The sequence below is a fragment of the Pavona decussata genome, unplaced genomic scaffold, assembly GCF_977016875.1.
Source record: "Pavona decussata unplaced genomic scaffold, jaPavDecu1.1 SCAFFOLD_45, whole genome shotgun sequence".
Taxonomy (NCBI): Eukaryota; Metazoa; Cnidaria; class Anthozoa; order Scleractinia; family Agariciidae; genus Pavona; species Pavona decussata.
The window spans coordinates 1710292-1731662 of record NW_028145467.1 but is presented as its reverse complement, the minus strand read 5'-3'; the positions used below and the strand labels follow the sequence as shown (position 1 = coordinate 1731662).

Sequence of the window (21371 nt, the reverse complement as noted above, 5' to 3'; positions counted from 1 at the left end):
TGGTAGCACAGTTGAAAACAGCAAAGAACAGAGCGGCGCACAGAGCAAATAAAATCAGTCCTGCTTTAAACATAATTTCTATTTGCTGTGTTGACCTAACCTGGGTGCCAGAGGTTTTCAATTCGCGGGTTTTTTTTAATGTTGAAATATAAATAATATTGAATGTTTTTACTTGTGGTGACCTATAACAAAACATACTTGCTTAAAAATAGAAAATTGGAGTACTTAGCGAAGAGGATACACCTATCCGTCTGCCTCTTTTGGGTAAACACTCTTAATTCTCCAAATTTTTGAGGATATCTCCTTTATTTTACACTTCATTGACATCGCTCTTGACTAATATCATTTCCATATCAGTGATGAACATAAACGTGACGCAAAAATAGATAAGAGTTCTTGATATTGTGCACTTTAATTATTTGCAGGAATGAAAGCTGTGGCCAAAATCTGCAAGCAAATGTCGATAACAATTTGAACAAAAAATAAGCAAAAGACATTGCTTGCAAAAAGTCTTTATCAAATGTAGAAAAAAACAAGAGAAGCAGCAAGCAAATAAAAATTATGAAAAGAAACAAAATATTTTTCTGCAACTGCTAAATTACCAATTTAGAAGAAAGGCAAAGACAAGAAGTTTAAGTGAAATAAATAAATTTGTATCAAAGGTCTTTAAAATAACAAGGCCGAAATTATCTGTAACTGCCACAAAGGTTGTCTGGCAACAATTATCGCAAGTATAGCAAAAATATCAAATTTAGCAAAAGAGAGAAAGGCAAAGAACTCCTTCGACAAGCAGCAAATTTAGCAAAAGTAATAACACAAGCAAAGATAGCAAGGACGAAGGATAGCAAATGACAAAGGCAAAGACAGCCCTCGACAAGCCGTAAAAGTAACAAATATAGCAAAGGTAACAATGAATTTCTCTGCCATTGCGAAAAAAACTTTGTTAATAAAATTGCAAATATATCAAGAATAACAGATTTTGCAAGAAAGAAAAAAAGACAAATGACAAAGGCAAAAGAGCCCTCCGCAAGCCACGAATTTAGCAAATATAGCAAAAATTACATGAAATTATCTGCCTGAACATCTCTCAGCTTCGCTTGTGTTTCCACTGAGAAAGTAGCACAGTTGGAAACAGCAAAGAATAGAGCGGCGTACAGAGCAAATGAAATCAGCCCTGCCCTCAAGTAATATATCAAACATGCGGATGCGGAAGAGTCTTTCCTCCGATTTCCAAACACCGAGAAGTAGGTTAGAAAAAAGAGGCGCAGCCGAATTTTTTTAACCAACTTCGAGGTGGAAATACTCTTTCGAGTGTTGATATAGCTTCTTAAACTATTGATAATTCTTGGAGAAATTCGAAGCAAAAGTTCACAAAGTTTTATGATAATTAAGATCACATTTCCAAACCTACTTCACGCTAGTGATTTGCTTTGATGAATTATTAATGAGTTTGAGAACATAATTTCTGGTTTGCTGTGTCGAGCAGCTCGCCAAAAGAGTATGTCTTTTCTTCTCGATTAACAAGCTTATCTAAATGCTTTGTGCAGCTTGAAATATAAATCACATTGAATATAATACTTGTGTTGATCTATCCATCTGCGTCTTTTTGGGTACACACTCGTATTTCTCCAAATTTTTTAGCATATCTGCTTTATTCAACATCCCATGGATATCGTTCTTCATAATAGCATCATTCACAGTACATATATCTGCGATGATCAGACACGTCACAGAATATTGGATAGGAGTTCTTGATATTGCAACACTTATGTCCAGATTTGAAAGATGTGGCAAAAATTTGCTAGGAAACGTCATTAACAATTTTAGCGAAAAGTAAGCAAAGACACTGCTTACAAAACTTTATAACAAAAGTAGCAGCAAGGAAATAAAAAAATATATCAAAGGTAACAAAGGATTTCAACTAAAGAGAAGAAGTTCTTAGAGAAAATAAGTAAATGTTTCTGCAAACTCCTTAGTAATTTTGCTTAATTTTTCGATGCTACTTTTGTCAATTTTGTTATTTTTGCTACTTTTTTTTTAAAGATTCACGCAGGGAATCTCCTTTCAGCACTAGTTATTTTTGCCAAAAATAGCTAAAGATATCTGTTAGCAAATTTTTGTCATAGCTTTCAATCCTGAACATATAAATCATATTGAAAAAAAAAATACATTCACGCCAGTTTTAGACTTGAATATGCACAAAGTATTCCTATAATAGGGCAAACATTTTTGTAAGGCAAATTAAAAATGACAACTAAGACCCCGAAAAATACTTTTTGTTAAAGATATCAGTTAAAGATGTTTAGAGTCAGTCGATATGGGAGAAGAAGAAAAGGTATATATATACACAAACACAGACAAGCAAACAAAGCCGAAGTATGTATCCAGCTTTCGTCACTAAGTAACAAAATCTTTATTTCCCAAACTGACTAACTTTAAGTTGGTTGAATGTCACTTGATTCATATCTATGCGGTAGCTTTGCGGTTGAGCCAATGTAACAAAATTAACTTTAAGGAAAGTGACTACTTTTGTTACTGCGCAAACGTTCTGCACATCTCGAGATGGTCGGGTTTCCATTAGGTGATGTCTACTAATACGGGGATTTTTTTGCGGTGTTTAAAAGTTTGGAGAAAGCAGAACTAAGCAAGTATTCTTCGTATCCATAAGAAAAATATGGGTAACCATGCATTTTTCAGAGATAACAAAAAAAAAAAAAAAAGGCCATACATTGTTTTGTATTTTAACGGTTTTAGAATAACTGTTGCTTGATTATCTCTTAAAAGTGGGTTGTTACCCCCAATATTCTTTTGGGTTTTAAATTTCCCTTGCTGAGATCTGCTTTCCGCTCATAGTCATAAACCATACAAAAATAGTTCTTTATTCTTGGTGTTTACAAATGCTAAACCACTAGTATTTTGTAAGCCTTGTTTGTGAAGTATTTTTGTCGTCGATTTATAAATAGCAAGTCTAAAGTATATGTTGAGTGTACTATTAATAATAATGTATTCACTGAGGTTGCGGTGTTTTGGTGGATATTTTACTAGCCGTGAAGCCGGTGGGATAGGTAAAATATCTTTACTTCATTTCGGACAAATTGGTGAAAAACTTGTGCTATTAACCGAGCACAATACTATCCTGGCCCAAGGAGTTTTCTCCCTCTTTTCACCTCAGACAAGACTAACCCATAAAAATCGACGATGTTAGTAAGCCGCTGAACCCCAAGAACTTTAGAGTCTGCGCTCGGTGTCACCTCTTCGTAGCTTAGTATTTTATGAGGAGGAAGACAAACAAACTTATGGGGCCGTGGTACTACTGTGCTTGTATTTATTTACTAGTAAGTGATCTTATTACATCTGATCATGATCATGCACTAGCCTGCAGGTAACAGTTGTTAATCTAGGCGGGCGGACCAATCATACATCAATTGGACGGAAGTCATGTCTTTGTATTAAATTAGCTGGGGCGGATTACAAACGAAGAAAGGTTAGCATAAAAGATAGTTACAGGAGTCGTGTACTTAGGAAACTGAAGGCTCTTTGTACATTTTATTTTTATTTAGTTTGTTATTAAGTTAGCCCTGCTATTTGATTTTATCATTGACTTTTCAAAATAACATCTTGTTTTTCCATAATATCAAAATTAAAAAACAAAAAGACTTTAACCCTTTACAGTCCATTAAGCGACCGATGGAACAATGGAACGATTGAGCGAATGCCTCTTTCGTTCATTACGATAACCTGTTCATTGGATATGTGCAATTCACGACCGTTCATGTAATATATCAAACACGAGGAACAGTGTTTCATCAGATATCCAAACACTGAGAAGTAGGTTGAAAAAACGAGGCGCAGCCAAGTTTTTTTAAACGACTTCGAGGTGTTTGGATATCTGATGAAACACACTTTCGAGTGTTTGATATGGCTTCTCAAATGATCAATAATTCTTGAAGAAATTCAAAGCTAAAGTTGGCAAAATTTTATGGTAATTAGGATCACATATCCAAACCACGGTCACAGTAGTGATTTTCTTTGTTTTCTCTTGATGAATTATTAATGAGTTTGAGAATGGATATGTGCAATTCACGAGTTGACAATTTTCCCACTCTCTAAGCATTGGTTACAATATTTATATCATTTTAGTCTGGCCTAGATACTGCTACCATTAGTACCAGTATTAGTGCTTTCAGCGAAATTAAGCTCTGTTCTGTAGGGTTATGCCTTGGATGGGTGACCTTCCACGGCTTTGATCATGTGGGAGTTGATTTTTTTAAGTGAGCTATGGGGTGTTTATTGACTGTTTCTTTGTCTCTCGATCCTGTCTGTTAAACTTGCACAACCTGGTTTTCAAAATTCCTGGCGAAAACCTCACATGTTTGAACGTTCTGCGTGTTTCTTTGTCTCTCGATCCTGTCTGTTAAACTTGCACAACCTGGTTTTCAAAATTCCTGGCGAAAACCTCACATGTTTGAACGTTCTGCGTGTCATGGTCGAACTTTTGGAAATATCTGTTCTGAAAAGGAAGCTTGTACCGTAGTTTCGGTAAATGGAAGGATTTAACATGACAACACCCCTACCGTTTTCTTTTAAGAATAGTTTATTCGTTACGTTGAGTTTTCGTCCCTCTTTCTTTTTCCCATAATGGCGGCTGATGGTCACATAATGCGTAGACTATTATTAATGATTTAAGATTTTGATTAAATATAAAGTTTACAGACCATCGAGCGACCGATCGAGCGAGCGAGTGAATTTCCCCTAAAACTGCTATAACTCTTCCATTCGTTGTGCATGTGCAATTCATGATTAAGATAGATTACATTATTGCACGTCTTTCTATTGAGAGAGATGAGCGCAATTTTTAGGGTATATTTAGTTGCTTTTTTTGAGTCCATCTACGTAGATTAAGGATCAATCTATCTGGGGCCTAGCTTGTGACTATTTCATCCAATAGATCCCTTAATTTCGCCATATTGAATTCATCTACGCATGCAAAATAAACAGCTTCCTTCTAAAAACAATGAGATAAATACTCTTGAAAACGATCACCATATCTAACATTAGGGCGAACGACACTGCTTCAAAAACATTGTATTGTAAAGCGATTTTTTGATAGTCAACATAGAAACTCAAAGAGCTTCAAAATGTGGTGACATAAGAAACTGTGTGTATTGTGAAGGCGTTAAAATTGCAATGTCAGTCCATAAATGAATACTTTGAAAATAATTAGCATTTCACATTCTGCGCGATTTATGGTTTTCTGCGATTAGTTAAGTAGAGAATTTATCTGCTAGTGGACGTTGCCGTTTTTAAACCAATCAGCCCCGTCTGACTTAGTGGCAGCGTTAGGAACACAAAAGCAGTTCCTGATTGATGTTTTATACTCTCCCATTGTGCGTGGCTATGGCAATTTTACAGCTGTTGCTGACGCTTTTAAAAGCTATAAAACAACCTTTCCAGATAAACTTCATCCCCACACGCCTACCCAAAAGAGAAACGGAACTCCGCGCCTTGCTACTCCTTGGTTCAATGATATTTAAAAAAGAAAATAATTTTGTAAATTTATATTGCGCATAATTTCTTTACTAGATGATCAAATACGTATGTGGACACTTTTCAGATCGAATTGGCATTGGAAATATTTGTTTTTGAGGAAAGCAGGGGTGGTCACCATTTACATGGAAAACCCGGCAATTCCAGCTGGAAAATCAAATGGTACGCATCATTCCATTTGGAGTACTTCTAAAATTATGGGCTCATGGTCAAAGTGATGCATTTTTATTACTCCTTTTGGGATTAAAAGCTGATGCTCATACGTTTTGCATGTTATCCATCTTCTGTTAAGACAAACTAAATCATTTCGTATTGATGCCAAAAAAATTTCCATTCAGATGGTTTACGTAAATAGTAAGCACCACTGGAAAACCGGAGACCCGAAGAAAAACCTCTCAGAGCAAGGACGACAAGCAATAACAAACTCAACCCACATGTAACGCCGAGTCCCGGAATCGAACCCGGGCCGGGCCATATTTTATCGATTTTGGCAAAGAATAACTAAAATAAAATTCTTTAGAGGAATCTTTTAAAAGAAGTTGGAAAAGTAACAAAAAAAGCATATGTACAGCTTGACTTCTCTTTAGTTGTTATTATCCTCTCTTTGCCTTTCTTTTTTCATTACCTTATTTGATATTCTAGCCTTATTTGTTACAAAGTTTCTAGATGTCGCAGAGAAATTCTCTGTTTCTTTTGATACTCTTTTATTTCCTTGCCGCCCCTGTCTTTTTTTTTTTGGCAACTTAAAAGCAATGTGTTTCGCTTATTTTTTTGCTAGTCAATTATTGCCACAGCTTTCAATCCTGGACATAACTGGAGCAATGTCAAGAACTCTATCTATTATTGCGTTACGTTTCTGTTGATCGTCGACACGTGAATGATACTAGTGAAGAACGATATCAGTGGAGTGTAACAAAAAGCACATATCCTCAAAAATTCGGAGAATTACGAGTTTGTACCCAAAAAGACGCAGATGGATAGGTATTAATATCCTCTCGAGACGCCGTCTAGTTCTCTATTTTTAAGAAAGTATGTTTAATTATAGATCACCACAACTAAAACATTCGTTATGATTGATATTTCAAGCTGCACAAAGCATTTAAATAAGATTGTTAATCAAGAAGGAAAGTCATACCTTTTTGGTGAGCTGGTCAACACAGCTAGCCAGAAATTATGTTGAAGGCAGGGCTGATTTCATTTGCTCTGTGTGCTGCTCCGTTCTTTGCTGTTTCCAACTGTGCTACTTTCTCAAAAGAAACACAGGCAAGGCTGGTAGATGTTCAGGCACATAACTTTAAGGAAAATGTCGCGATTGCACTGGATGATAATATAGAGGAAAGAGAAGGTATGTTACTGATCAATGTAAGGTTATATCAGTCTACGGATTGATGCAAAATAGTTCATACCTTTGCTTTCAGGGCCCCTTCAATTTTTTCTCCACTCCATGCTGGAGCCATTTTTTCAAATCAGGATGAACGTAACTAAAGAATTATTTTCGATTAAAAGTTTGTTCAGTTTTATGTTAACTAAACAGAGTGAATGTGCATCACCGGCCCTTTATTGTTTCAATCGTCAAATTTGTTGAGGCGCAAATGAGCGCAACAGACTTTCGATCCAAAGATCTGAGGGTCAGTGGTTTTATCTTTGGTTTGTCCCTACGACGATGCATAACTGGGTACCGAGGTAAAAATTCTAAGAGTTAGGCTTTGGGCAAGGGAGAGTAGAAGTTCTTCTTATCGTTGTACTTAACAGGAACAGGCTGACTTAATCAAGATCGGCCCAGTAGGCCATAGGACGTGTCTTTCAATAAATAGTTTACACTAAGATTATCAACTGAATCACTGCAAACTCCACATGAAAACTAAAATATACATGTATTAGTTCAAAAGCGACGCGTTAGATACGTAAGCTCCCTAAAAGTCCACACTTTAGAAGTGGCCAAAAACAATATGTGCAAAATGGCAAAGAATGAAAGGAATCTCCCGCCAATCACCTAACGACAACACGTGACCCTCTACAATATGCCGTCTACAATATATATTTCTGATTAATTCGTTCCCTAGGGATAGATGAAGACGAAAACGAAAGCAACGCTGAAGAAGAAGACTCCGAAGACGAAGATGAAGACGAACCATCTGAAATCGCAGAAATAAAGGATGATAACACGGAGCTAAAAGGTACTTGCACACAACCACTGAGTATATAGCCCTTGCTTTCCACTGATTAGTAAAAAAAAACAATCATGTATCATTCTTTCTCTTTATAATTGCACCAAGAGTACTTACCATGTGCTACAGACGAGTGCGTTTCAATTCCTAACAAACATTTATTAATGTTTGAACTATGGCAAAGCTACGCCATTTTGTATCTCAACAAATACTCTTGAATATCTATCAGTCACACGGGTCAGGCATGCAAGACTTTTACCTCAATGAAACTTTAATTCTCCAGAAAAGAGAACTTGGTATGATGAATTTCGCAGATAGACGCGATCATGCAATCCCATTCTTTCTTGATACAAATATTTTACCAATAACTTTTCTTTACCACGAGTCGAAAATGTCCAATGTTCATTCTCACAACACACGATCATCCAGCTCTTGACCGCTTTACCTTAGCAGTTGTAGATTAGAGAGACAAAAGCATTCCTTTTCTCCACGTGGAGTAAAACTGTGGAATGAGACACCACGCTACATATCAGATTTGCCTAAGAAGAAATTCCAAATGGTCCTTCTCCAATCGCTTTTTCATAGTTAGGAAAAGAAGATGATTGTAATCAAATACCTTTACTAATTAACGACGATATACTACCCACATAAATATAATTGTTCGTCACAATTTTCTTTCCACTTTTTTTTTTAATTTCAAATTATTATACTTATAAATTACGGGTTCTTCTTTTAGTGCTAGATAAATATATTACTGTGTTATCCTCAATGTCTTGGTAGTTTGTATACTTATCATTTCTTGTTTTCGTCTTCCTCCTCCTCGAGTAGCTGTAGCTATTTGTGGGACAAGCAAGGCACAACTTATGCTATATTTTAAAATAAACATTGATTGATTGATGGATGGATGGATGGATGGATGGATGGATGGATGGATGGATGGATGGATGGATGAATGGATGGATGGATGGATGGATGGATGGATGGATGGATTGATTGATTGATTGATTGATTGATTGATTGATTGATTGATTGATTGATTGATTGATTGATTGATTGATTGATTGATTGATTGATTGATTGATTGATTGATTGATTGATTGATTGATTGATTGATTGACAAGACCGGTCCCTGACTAGTTATAGACTTGTTGAAATGGCAACTACTTGAAAGTGGTGGTGTATTCTCTGTCATGAAGCTTGTAGTTGAATTAAGAAAAAAGTAATTAAACTGTGTTTAGTTCACAAGTTGAGAGCCTAAGCTAGCGAGAAGATCCGGGTATTTAGACAAACAAAAAGTCTCTCGGTGATGCTTAGATATTTAATTAATAATAGTTTTAATACAATATTCCTCGATATGTTAAAGCAAATGGTTAAACTAAACCCCAAAATCTCTTGATCAAAGCAATAATGCTCGCGAAGAGAGTCACAGAACTGTATGTGAAATAACAAGATGTTTTCTTTATCTAACAGTAGAAAACGATTTTATGGAGCGTGAAGACCCTAAGAGGCGACGGAAAAGGGGTTCCAGGAGACGCGGACGACGAAGCCGGGGTAGAAATAGGCCTCGCAGGAGGATACGACGACGGAAGCGGGGAGGAGGACGAAGACGACGTAGAATATCACGACCCCGAAGAAAACGACGTAGAGGTGGACGTAGACGCGGAGGACGGAGACGTGGTGGTTCAAGCAGGGGTCGAAGGAAGTGGGTGTGGTTATGCGGAACAAAAATTTATGACCCTGTTAAGGAGACGTGCTGCATACTCGCTGGACATATACCAAGGTTTGTCACTGTTCCCATAGGTCAGTCGTGCCCCCTATGGTGACGAGGCTGATCTCTGGGCCTAATGGTGGTCCCACTGATGCACCAACTGAGGCGCCTACTGCTCGTTTACAAATGATCAAGCCAATGGACTAGAATTAACAACGTAGTTAGTTTAGAGTTGGAAAGGACCGAGTTTTAAGAAATAATGGAAACACTAAAATAGTCTTTAAACTCATTTAATTTTTCAGTATAACATTTGCCAATAAAGTGTCATCAGCTTATAATGCACTTTTTGTGCCTCGGGCCTCTGCGTAGTAGTATACGTATTCCGACTCGTGTCTCAGGCGCATTTTGTTACGTTATGTCAAATTTGTTCATTATAATAGACATTTAGCGGGGACAGTGTTATCGTGCGGTTAAGGCATCGCAATTGAAATCAGGAAGTTCTTGCTGGCCGCAAGCTAGAGATGTTTTACGATAGTTTCGACTTACTGACATATTTACTGCTGGTAAATAATACCTTGGTACCACAACACCTTGCGAACCTAACAGCCAATAGGCCAACATTTTTTTAGCGAATTACTTCCTGTAGAAACAACATTGTGTATACGTTTTTATGAGTGTTTCTTGGTGTTTTCGTAAAAAGTAAAATTACCAGTGGCCATTTTTTTTTAGGACGGTCCATACTATCAATAAACGAGAATTAAAGTAATGCACCATGGAATGGCTCCTCTGACGTCCGCAAAGTTACAGGATGACGTCATTCTTTATAACTGCCATCTTGGATTTCTCGATTTCTCCAAAACAACAGAAAACCGTTTAAATTGGTCAAGAAATAATCAAATCTCTTTAACGAAATGCTAAAATGTTGTTAAAATGTAACTGAATAGATTTTACCAAAAGGTAAAAAAGAGCAATTTTCAAAATTGTGTTGCCATGGAGACATCATGTCGCGTGAACATTAAATGTCATAACAAAATGTTCTCAGATAAATGTTAGGGAAAGTCACAAAGTTTGGCATTGTTTGCTGTAGTGTAAAAAAGTTACGAATGCTCTGGAAAATGTTCGCGGGCGATTAATTTGTCCCCCTCCCCTCCTCCAACCTAGGCTAAACAGGGTTAACAATCACTGGTTCCATTCTTGCTGTTATCATCTTTCCAGACAATCTTAGGGCCAGTCCAAAGTCGTCCTTCTGGCCTACTTTGGAGTAGGGCATTTTACTAGCGGGCTTTTCCCGGGAAGGGTTTCAGAGTCACCTTAATTTTCGAGCTCAGAATTCCTTACCTATATTGTTTTTAAACTTTGCAAAAATTTGTATCTAAACATGCCGATTACAGTACCATATTAAAAAATGGGGGTCAACCCTGCTCGTTTTTGAGCTAAAACCACTTAAATTTAAAATCGTTATGCTTTTCTACAAACATGCACACCTACATCTTCAGTCAAAGTGAGTTGCCGAGGTGACGAAATCACAATGTGTCTGTGTGGATTCTGAAAACTCCTGAATGATTATGAAGAGTGTTTGGTCCCAAGACATATTTTTTACTCCGTTTTCTGTCTATTTGTGGTTGTTTTAGTCAATGTGTTTCTTATCAGAGCGGTTTTCAATTAAGTGTCGTCGAACGTGGCTGGCACAGGTTTCCATCATTACCGAGCACTTATTCGACAATACGGGTATCAAACAAATTCCTAAACATCGGCAAACAGGTTATTATAACCTGTTTAAAAGTCCTTGATTGTATCTTTAAATGGCGCTAACTTAAAAACGAGCGCGGTTAACCTGTATTTTTTTTATAATTGAACTGTAATCAGCATATTTAGATACAACTTTTTGTAAAGTTTTAACAAACCAGAGGGAAGGGGTTGAGAGCCCGAAAATTTAAGGGGGCTTTGAACCTCTTCCAGGAAGATGACTGCTGGAAAAATTCCCTTTTTCCCAGTGCAACACAAGGACACAAGTGTGACTTTGGATTGCCACGAAGATTTTCTGGGAAGATGATAACAGCAAGAACTGAACCATGCATTATTATTAACGCTATTAAGCCTACGATGAAGGTGGGGATGGGAGCAGAGTGCCCACGCTGACTTTAAGCATTCATAACTTTTTAAAAAAATCTGAGCAAAGAACGACAAACTTTGTGACTTTTCCTGACCTTTATCTCACAACAATTTGGTAGATATCTCCATGGGAACACGATTTTGAAAGCCACGTTTCTCAAAAAAATATATTATTATTATTATTATTATTATTATTATTATTATTATTATTATTATTATTATTTTATTTTTGTCTTTTGGTAACTTGTAGTCAGTTACATTTTGGCACCATTTTTTACTTTTTTTGTTGGCTTTGATTATTTTTGGCCAATATGAAGCGATATTTATCTTATTTCTTGGTTTGTTGATAACATTCGTTGATGACATGTTGGCCGGATGGAAATATGGCCGTATTAGTCGAATATTACAACTTTCACCTCTCACTTGTGGGACAGAAACAGGATTGCGGCCAAATGTTTTAACAGATTTTCACAGACGATGGATGGATATGATCTCTCTACTGATATGTAGAAGAGCCTGTGAGTACGAGCCACTTTTGTAATGTGTTCCTCACAACTTGAGTTATGATGGAGATAAGTACTCAAAGAAGATAAACTTTCTGCCCTCAGATTTGAAGCTTATGATTACAATTCTTCATTTTATAAACGTGAATGGTCATCGTTTTTGAATGATCTGTATTCTCCAGAACGAACAGCAGCAATTCTTGCAAGATTCACGACCTCGCCAGTGGGTTTCGAGCACAGCCCGGAGTGCAAAAAGTTCGAATTAGAAACTTTTAAGAAAAATTGAATTTCTCCCTTCGCATTTCATATTTGCTACCTACTTGCTAAGAGAAGTTGATGGAAGAGTTATCAGCGAAATCTATTATTAAATACAATAATTAAATTGAATAATTATGAAGTTCTTAGGGAGAGTCGCTCTTTAAGTCATAAGTAAAAGTTTGCTTCGAGTCGATCGATGTGAGAGAAGAAAGAAACGCATTTACGTACTCCCACACCGATTACTGGGACTTTATGAGATTTGTACTTTTTGTGCGAGCGCACTTAGCTGCTAGTCCCTTAGGCGGCTTTCCAATCAGCAAAATTAAGTGGCACACGATGCGACAATGGGCCTGTGCTGGAAGTGGGAATATCGACTACACAGAGAATGAGGCACAAAGATGCAATATAAGCTACTTACGTTTTATTGCCAAATGTTAGTCCTACATGTTAATTTGCGTTTTACAGACTTTTTTTAGAGTTGTCATTACTCCTTAAAACTCGCAATCAAGCAGTCGTTTTTGAATCTTAACGTCGCGAGGTGCGCCACCAACCCTTTTGGCCGCCTCGCTGCCTGGATCCCCCGCTTTCATCTTCGTCTTCGGTATCTTCTTCTTCGTCGTCGTCGTCGTCGTCGTCGTCGTCGTCGTCGTAGAAGTTGTCGTTGCCGTCTTCATTACTGTCAAACTCCCCGTCCTCGCTGTTCAAATCCTGTGTTTGTTCATTGGGCGAAAATTCTGCTTTTACAAGAAAACAGTTCAATAAATGGTTGAATTAATGAAATAATTCATTCAGTGTCATCAATAGCAGAAAGTAAAATGTGTAAAAGGATAGATGGCTTCCCAAGTCGGAACTTTAAAAAAAAAAAGACTAATTGAAACAGCCCTCTAAGCAGCTATAAAAACTAAGTGTTCCAATTTGAACACAATGCTATAACTTCGTGGATAGTTGATTAAATATAAACTGCTCCTTGTAGTCAGAAAATTTTGAACCCCTTCTTATCTATGAGGGGTAAAACGTAAGTCACATTAATCTGTCCTCAAGGAGCTGCAAATAAAGTGTGGTTAGCGGTATACCTAAGACATTAGAAGAGTGCTTCGTTTGTGAAGTTTTTCATTTGTTTCGTTTTAAACTCATTTTTCTCGAACCCACAACTCCTTTCATGAAATTAATATGTTATAGTTATGATCATTATTAGCTCTTTATTGATTCCAAAGGAATGTTGATACAATTAAAACAGTTGTACCATTAGCTTTCAATTATTGTACACAAAGATAGAGTCTGTAGTTACTGATTTGGAAAAAGAAAAAAAAAGGCCGCTCGCCTTAGTTCTCAAATAATCCTAAGAATCTGCAACAGTCTCCTTTTTACACTTAGGGGTCCTTAGGCCCAAATTGTTCAAAGAGCGGATAACTTTGTCCAACAGCTAAGTCATTATCCAGCAGATAAATTGCACACTGACATCTTCAGTCGAAGCGTGTTGCCAAGGTGACGAAATCATAATGTGTCTGTTTGGATTCTGAAAACTCCTGAATGATCCTGAAGAGCGTGTTGCTGGGTACTGACCCAGTGATTTATCCACTGGATAGAGTTTTCCGCTCTTTTAATTTTAACAACTGTGGCCAGAAGTGCAGCCGTAGTTCGGGTAAATTTTATTATGCCCCACCGCGTCAGTTGCCAGTTAGGCAGGGCTACTCGGTGATTCATTTCAGTGGATCTTTTCGGAAAGACAAACCCGCCTTAGAAATTTGGATTAAATTGTTAAAAAAAACAAGTGTTTTCTTTAGCGAAAGGCCACCTCAAACTTTCGCAGCAATGAAACACTAATCCTTTTTTTTGTGAAGAGGCAAATATGTCTTAAATGTGCAAATAAAGGTCAACTAAGGTGCCCGCACCTTAAGAAAGACTTAAACATCTTGGAGAAAGCACAGCGTAGAGCATCCAAATGTGCCCTTGGAAATATTGGGCGAGACATGTCTTACGAAGAACGTCTGAAGTTTCTTAAATGGCCAAAACTTGAGCAAAGAATATTATTTTCGTCGCTTATTCAGTGTTATAAGACAATAAACAGACTTAATGACTAGATGCATCAGCATTTTTTTACGTTTGCACATGATTTTCGGCCCTTACGAGCAAATCACCGTGTTAAACTTAAGTTTGCATCTGCAACTTTGCATGGTTTTAAACATTCCTTTTTTATACGCATAATCGATAAGTGGAATAATCTGCCAAAGGAAATTGCTTAGGCGGAAGATTTGACAACCTTTAAGAACAGACTGAGATGTCATCTTACAAAATTTTCTAGTGAACACTAAGTTTTTCTATTGTGTGATGTGTTATATATTTTATGTTAAGTATTTTAAACAGTGGTAAATAACTAGGAAGGAAAAACCTCATTTATCTCCTTTCCACTTGGATTTGTGAATAAACAGCTATTATGTTATATTATATTTTATTAACATTCCGTTCCCTAAATTATACGGCAATTTAAATTTTCTGCCAAAATATCAAACAGATCAAACTATGTTAGCTCACACAAATTCCCCTTTAGAAGGCCATAACAATATGTGGGAATCAGGAATTAACATTTAAACTATTTTGCTTTGATGTTCTCGATGAATTGGTTGCCCCTGTTTAGGTTAAAAGGAAAGAAAAAAGTCAAAAATCAAATTATCGCACATCACGGCCAAGTCCTCTGGAGGCAATACAAGGGGGTTAACCAATAGATATTGCACCGATAAAACAGTTTCTCTGCTCTCCTTCTGAAATCACAATGTAACGCTTTATCAGTATCTCTCTAAGAAACGCCTTTGTGTGACCAGTATTGGTGAATTCAATGTTGTTTGCAAGGTTTGTTTACAAGCTTTGAGATCATTTCTATATGTATTTGTGTTGAACTTATAGTTTTTGCAGTTCTACAATGAATTAAGTCTGCGGGCAGTGTTGCCTCCAGATAAGTCCACTGGGCCAAATATCGGCTCTTTTACTCGAATTATAGCGGAGCTGCGCGCGCGCGCGCGAAGCCCCATTGATAAGACAATTTGGTAAACCCATGAATGCGAAAAATTTTGGTCATGACGTCTGCTGTCTGACCGTCCGTACGTAAGTTCGCCCTTCTATATAAGCCACCGTGAAATGTCACACTCAACCTGTGCTGCATTCCGCGTTTTTTCGGCGGGAAGTGGGATGGCTGACTTCTTTTATAAGAACAAACGACAATTTTGAAAAAAACTAATTTCTTTTATTCGTTGAATATGTTGTCAAACTACAAATGTCGAGAAAGCAGGCGACTAATAAGCAAATTTGAAACCCGAGAGCGACGAACAAACAGGCGAGATGTCAGTTGAAAGCAAGCATGTGGTAAGCTGGGTGAGTAACCAACTCGCAAGTCGCATAGAAATAAAATGCATTTTTTGCAGGAAACTGTAGGTAATTTTCCATATTTAACATACTTCAAATTATACACAAATACTTAAATCGTTGCTATACGACAAATATAAGTGGATAAATTAATTTTGAACATTCACAGAGCTATTCACAGAGTTATGATTTGTGTTGGAATTGTGTAATTTATTCGCAGTGCACATTTGTAAACACGCAGTTAACGTTTAAATATTTTGGACCACAACCAAACATTACTTTTCCTGTATTCTCCTATTGTTAACGTTTACTTATAGACTTGGATTATTTCTGTAGGAAAAATATTTACAGAGTTTGAATTGTTTTGAACATTTTGTGTTGGACTTGTGTAATTCATTCACCATTGTCAGCGCATAATGCACTAGTCATTTGTTTCCTCTGTCCCCCCACCCCCGCGACATTCCGGGACTTTGTCGGGCAATAGCGGGGGAATTACTGCAGCTTTGCGATGATTTTATGCCCAGACACGCAGGGACTTTACCTCAAATTTGCCTGACCTAAAATACCTCCGAGAAAACCTCCGGGAAATTTTTAAAAACAAAGTGCTCACGAGGAGACTGCGTGCAAAGGATTCTGGGTGCATTCCTCACAAGCAGCGATCCAACATGGCTACCGGAGAGAGTAAAATAATGATGACAGGCCAAACACGGCTCCTATAGGTCGAGATAAGAAGAGCAATTTGCTCTTACGAGTACGAATTTCAAAGATCTCCCTTTTCTGTACGAAAGTAGCAGAGGCTGATTTTCTATCAAGTGCCACCTACTCATCTGCATGGTTTTTAGGTTAAGCATAGAAGGGCGATATTCTGTAACAAACGGCAAAATGATCTTGCGCGTTTTTTGTTTGTTTTGTAGTGCCGACATTCTTTTGCTGATATTGACTTCTGAGAGAGTTTTATCTATAAGGTTATCGGGGTAACCTCTGTAGCGTAATCTCTGGTTGAATAGAGGAATGTTGTCTTCAAATGTTGTTTTTGAAGATTTTGTTTTGAGAAGTCTCAAGGCTTCGCTTTTGATAGAGCCTGTACTGGAAAGTTTCTGTAGGTTTGAAGTGCGTGTGCACGTCAAGAATAGATTATTTTTTGAACACCGTTCGCCCTTGTGTGAACATGTCGGTAAAGGAAAGTGATTTGGGTGTTTGAAATTCTTTCTGTTCGTTTAGTTTCGGTTCATGGACCGCACGTAGAGAATGCCTTATTCATAGTTTGTTTTACAACAGTGCTTTTTCGCGATTCAAGCCGTTGAATTCTGCAAAATTTGAGTGCGGTAATGTCTTTTGGAAGCACTGATGTGGATACAGTGAGTAGTCTTTCATCATTCAAAATATTTTCCTCCGTAGTGTCTATCAAGCAAGACTGCAGTTTCGATTCTGTCAGTGAATCTCATCAGTTGCTACTGTGTTAAGGTTTTGAGGAATGATTTTGAGAGATGGCTTCATTCTGTAGAAAGTGAGGCGTGCAGCTGTTTAAGTACTCGTTGGACGGATCGAGAATAGAAGATTTCTATTCGCTAATGAGGATTAGCCAATGAGGTGGTTGTATTTTCGATCCTGAGTGAAGTTGTGTTTCTTGAGGTCTTAGAGCGTTTTATCCAGCAAGTGAGATTTCTATTTGTGCAGCATGGCCTACCATTTAACAGTGTTCGTTAGATACGGTGACCTCTAGGACGGGGCTCTGCCTAAAAATATCACAAAGATGGTAAAGTAATGATGACAGGCCAAACACGGCTCCTATAGAATTTAGAATCTTGAATGCCTTTTAAACCCCCGTAAAGTAGCAATGTTGTTGCCAAATGGAATTTGTACTTCCTTCTGAAAAGGCGAACTAGCTTATAGCTATCTTGAATTTATCTTCTTAATAATTTTGCAATCACAATTTCCTAAATCTTAGCCCCTTACTTAAAGTGCTTAAAACAAAATGTAGTACTTATATGCCCCGTATTGTGACAGCCACCCATGTGGCCAGGTTTCTCTCGACAGGAACGAGTTCAAGAGGGGGTACCAAACAACTGTGTTTGCTGCTGGCATGGCTCACGATTTTCAAGCCTTCTCTCAGCTTATTGGTTATTCTCCCACACTATTATACTGATCAAAAAGCTATACTCCAAACAACCTCAGATGAAAGTCTGATTTTAAGCTGGTTGAAACATTCCTAATAGTTTGTGTTTCTCAAAATGTATTTAACGCAGAAATAGACAATCCCTTCTTTTACAAGGTCTTTCAGGTAGCCCCAGGGGGTGGTGGTTTTGCAAAGAAATTCTGCTCTGGTGGGTGGTAGAATTCCCCATAATTAGCATCGCTTGTTTGCAAATTCCCCCGCCATGTCGCGGGGGTGGGGGAGCGGGGGAAACAAATGACTAGTGCATAAGTTTTGTAAACACGCTCTAATTTTAAGCGCTCACTGAAATATTTCGGGCCATAACCAAACATTATTTTTCCTGTATTCTCCGTTTGTTAACGTTTACTTAGAGACTAGAATTATTTCTGTACGAGAAATATTCACAGAGTTATGAATTGTTTTAAACATTTTGTGTTGGAATTCTCTAATTCATTCGCAATTCACAGCGCATAAGTTTTGTAAACACGCTCTAATTTTAATCGCTCACTGAAATATTTCGAGCCACAAACAAAAATTATTTTTTCCTGTATTTTCCGTTTGTTAACGTTTACTTGGAGACTATAATTATTTCTGTAGGAGAAATATTCACAGAGTTATGAATTGTTTTAAACATTTTGTTAGACTTCTCTAATTCAGTCGCCATTCGCAGCTCATAAAGTTTTGTAAAAACGCTCTAATTTTAAATTAACACTGATATATTTCGGGCCACAACCTAACATTATTTTTTTCTGTATTCTCCGTTTGTTAACGTTTACTTAGAGACTACAAATATTTCTGTAGGAAAAATATTTACAGAGTTATGAATTGTTTTGAATATTTTGTGTTGGACTTCTCTTATTCATTCGCAATTCACAGCGCATACGTTTTGTAAACACGCTCTAATTTTAAAAGCGCTCACTGAAATATTTCGGGCCGCAACCAAACATTGTTTTTCCTGTATTCTTTACTTAAATTTTAGTTAGAGACTAGAATTACTTCTTTGGGAGAAATATTCCGGAAGTCAATAATTGTTTTGAACATTCTGTGTTCGACTTGTGTAATTCATTCGCAGCGCATATTTGTAAACAGTACGCCCTAATTTTAAAGTAAACGTTCAAATATTTCGAACCATAACAAAAATTTATTTTCCTTTATTTATTCTCTTGTACTGTTATTATGAGACTGTAATATTTCTGTACGAGGAATGTTTACAGAGTAATAAATTTTGACAAACATTACGTGGTAGCTAAATTTTCTTTATTGTACGCATTTCAAACTTTACACAAATGCATTAATAGTTTCCACAGGACAAAATATTTGAGAGAAAGCGTAATTTTTTCAGTCACAAGTGGTTTTTGCTCTCGAACGTCATCGGAATTCAGCACTGTGATCTCGCACGATCAACAAGAACAGCTTATGGTTCAAAACATTTTCCGCTGACGCGTAAAAAGTTTGCTTTACATATGCGCTTAAGGTGGCTCGAAAGTGTTATGCAAGATCACGACGCGCGCGCCAGTGACATCAATCAAAAGTTAATAGTCTCGTTCTTTTTGCTATTTTCTAAATCAAAGCTACTTAAAAATAACAAAAAAGGGCTAAAATTTGCTGTGAAACAGTCACCTCTGAATTCAAGGCTTCAAGTCTCAAATTAAAACTACTCAAACATCGCCATTTTTTGACGTCTGTTTGGCTTTGATTTCAATTTTCTTCAATTTCCTTCCGTAAAATTTCCCGACATGCTCCGACTGGGTAGAGTCTAACAAGAAGTAACTTTTAAAATCGAAAAAGGTAGGGGTTGTCAAGGTAGCTTTTTCGTTTTAGCATTTTGTTTTGGTTTTTTTTTGTTGTTTTTGTTTTTTGTTTTCATGGCTGAGCGAAAACCTTGTCTTACAAATGTTTCTGATAAATTGACAGCAAGGAAAGCTAAAAAGGTTTAACATCTCTGCCAAATGTTAAGGAACTTCACTGAAGGAAATTCGAGAAATCTGAGGGGGAACTTCCTATTTGTTCACCTCAATGACAATAAGGTCATCAGAATAGGAACCTGTTTTCACGAGCGAATTGGATGAAATTTGCAACCTCGGTTATCTTTGAAGACCCGAACAACAATACTTCGGTTTATAAAACTATGACAGAGAATGTTTTCTTTGAAATGCTTTTGTCTTTCTACCCCAGGACTATAATTTGAACTGTGCAATTGACTTGTTGGCTGTTTTGCTTGAGCTTGCGTCAGCTAGGGCGCGCACGTTACTAAAGCTCGCATCATCAAGTACCCGCGCAACCTTAAAAACCTAGGGAGACACCTTAAGGACGGTGCCTTCTATTGTTACTGCGCATACGTTTTGCGCATCTCAAGATACTCGGGTTTCCTATGGGTGGTTGCTACTAATACAGGAATATTTTTGCGCGGTTGAAAACTACATGGAGAAAGCAGAAATTAGCAAATGCTTTTGGTATCTCAAAAGAAAATTGGGGGTAACCGTGCATTTTTCAGGGATAATCAAGCTTTAATTTAGGAAAAAATCCCGTACATTGCTTTATATTTTGGCGCTTTTTAGCAATATTATTGCTTAATTATCTCTGAAAAATGCGTGGTTACCCCCATTTTTCTTTTTGAATTCCAGTAAGCCTTGCTAAGATCTGCTTTTCCCGCATAGTCATAAACCGCACAAAAATACTTCGGTATTAGTAGGCACCGTCCTTAAAATATGTATAACTCAAGACTGGATGAGGAATTTGTAACGTTATTACGTTCATACAATAAGCAGAGTAGCATTTATATAAATACTATTGAAAAGGAATTGCGGAGCTCCGCCTTTAGGCTTGGCTAAATATACATATTCTTCTCATTTTGGTTTCGATAAAACAATAATCACTCGAGGCGATTCATTTTGGCATTAACATACATGTTTTGAAGCAATCGCAGACATAAACAGTAACATAACAGCTTAAATAAAAAGTTTGGAAAAACATTTCATGAATAGATGCTTGCTAGTCTATAAAAACTGTTAAAATGCTCCGGTATAAATAACCAAATTCAAAATTGAAATAGAAATCCTGGATCGGCTTACAGTTTGAAGAAAATCAAACTTCATTACAAGTGAAGGACAAAATGACTCCCACGGATCCACTTCGAATTAGTTTAGTTATCTTTTGATCCGTTTGAAAACGTTAACTAGCACTGCTAAACCACATGTGTACCTTGTTCTTGTTGTACGCCATCACTCAGTGCCTTCGCACCATTATCCTCCTCATTTTCTTTGTTGTTTTCGCCTTCGCTCCTGTCGTTGATCCCTTCAATGGCTAAAGTTTCTGCCTCAAAATCTCTCAGCTCTGCTTCTGTACCTTTTGAAATAGTAGTACAGCTACTAACAGCAAAGAACAAAGCAAAGCACAGAGCAAATAAAATCAACCTTGCCTTGAGCATAATTTCTGGTTTGCCCTGTTAACCAGCTTACTACGAAATTATGACTTTGCCTCTTGATGCACCACTGAATTTATACGGCTAGTGCTGCTTGAAATATCACATCATATTGAATGTTTTTGCCTTTGGTAATTTATAA

General features: G+C 37.2%; 2 protein-coding genes across 3 annotated transcripts; one reads left to right on the top strand and one right to left on the bottom strand.

Annotated features, from left to right (window-relative positions):
- The first annotated feature begins 6598 nt into the window (after nt 1–6598).
- Nucleotides 6599–10489, top strand: LOC146482622 (uncharacterized). 2 transcript variants are annotated; one of them, XM_085107081.1, is made up of 3 exons: nt 6599–6892; nt 7611–7724; nt 9189–10489. In XM_085107081.1, the coding sequence occupies exons 1-3, from the start codon at nt 6721–6723 to the stop codon at nt 9536–9538; spliced, it is 636 nt and encodes a 211-aa protein (XP_084963207.1). In that variant the 5' UTR covers nt 6599–6720; the 3' UTR covers nt 9539–10489. The 2 variants fall into 2 exon arrangements, with proteins under 2 accessions (XP_084963207.1, XP_084963206.1); XM_085107080.1 differs by having other exon boundaries at nt 6601–6892; nt 9186–10489.
- A 2206-nt stretch (nt 10490–12695) lies between these two features.
- LOC146482621 (uncharacterized) lies at nt 12696–21342 on the bottom strand. The gene is made up of 2 exons (XM_085106906.1): nt 21010–21342; nt 12696–13030 (listed from the first exon to the last, which is right to left on the bottom strand). The coding sequence occupies exons 1-2, from the start codon at nt 21233–21235 to the stop codon at nt 12822–12824; spliced, it is 435 nt and encodes a 144-aa protein (XP_084963032.1). The 5' UTR covers nt 21236–21342; the 3' UTR covers nt 12696–12821.
- Nucleotides 21343–21371: the final 29 nt, after the last annotated feature.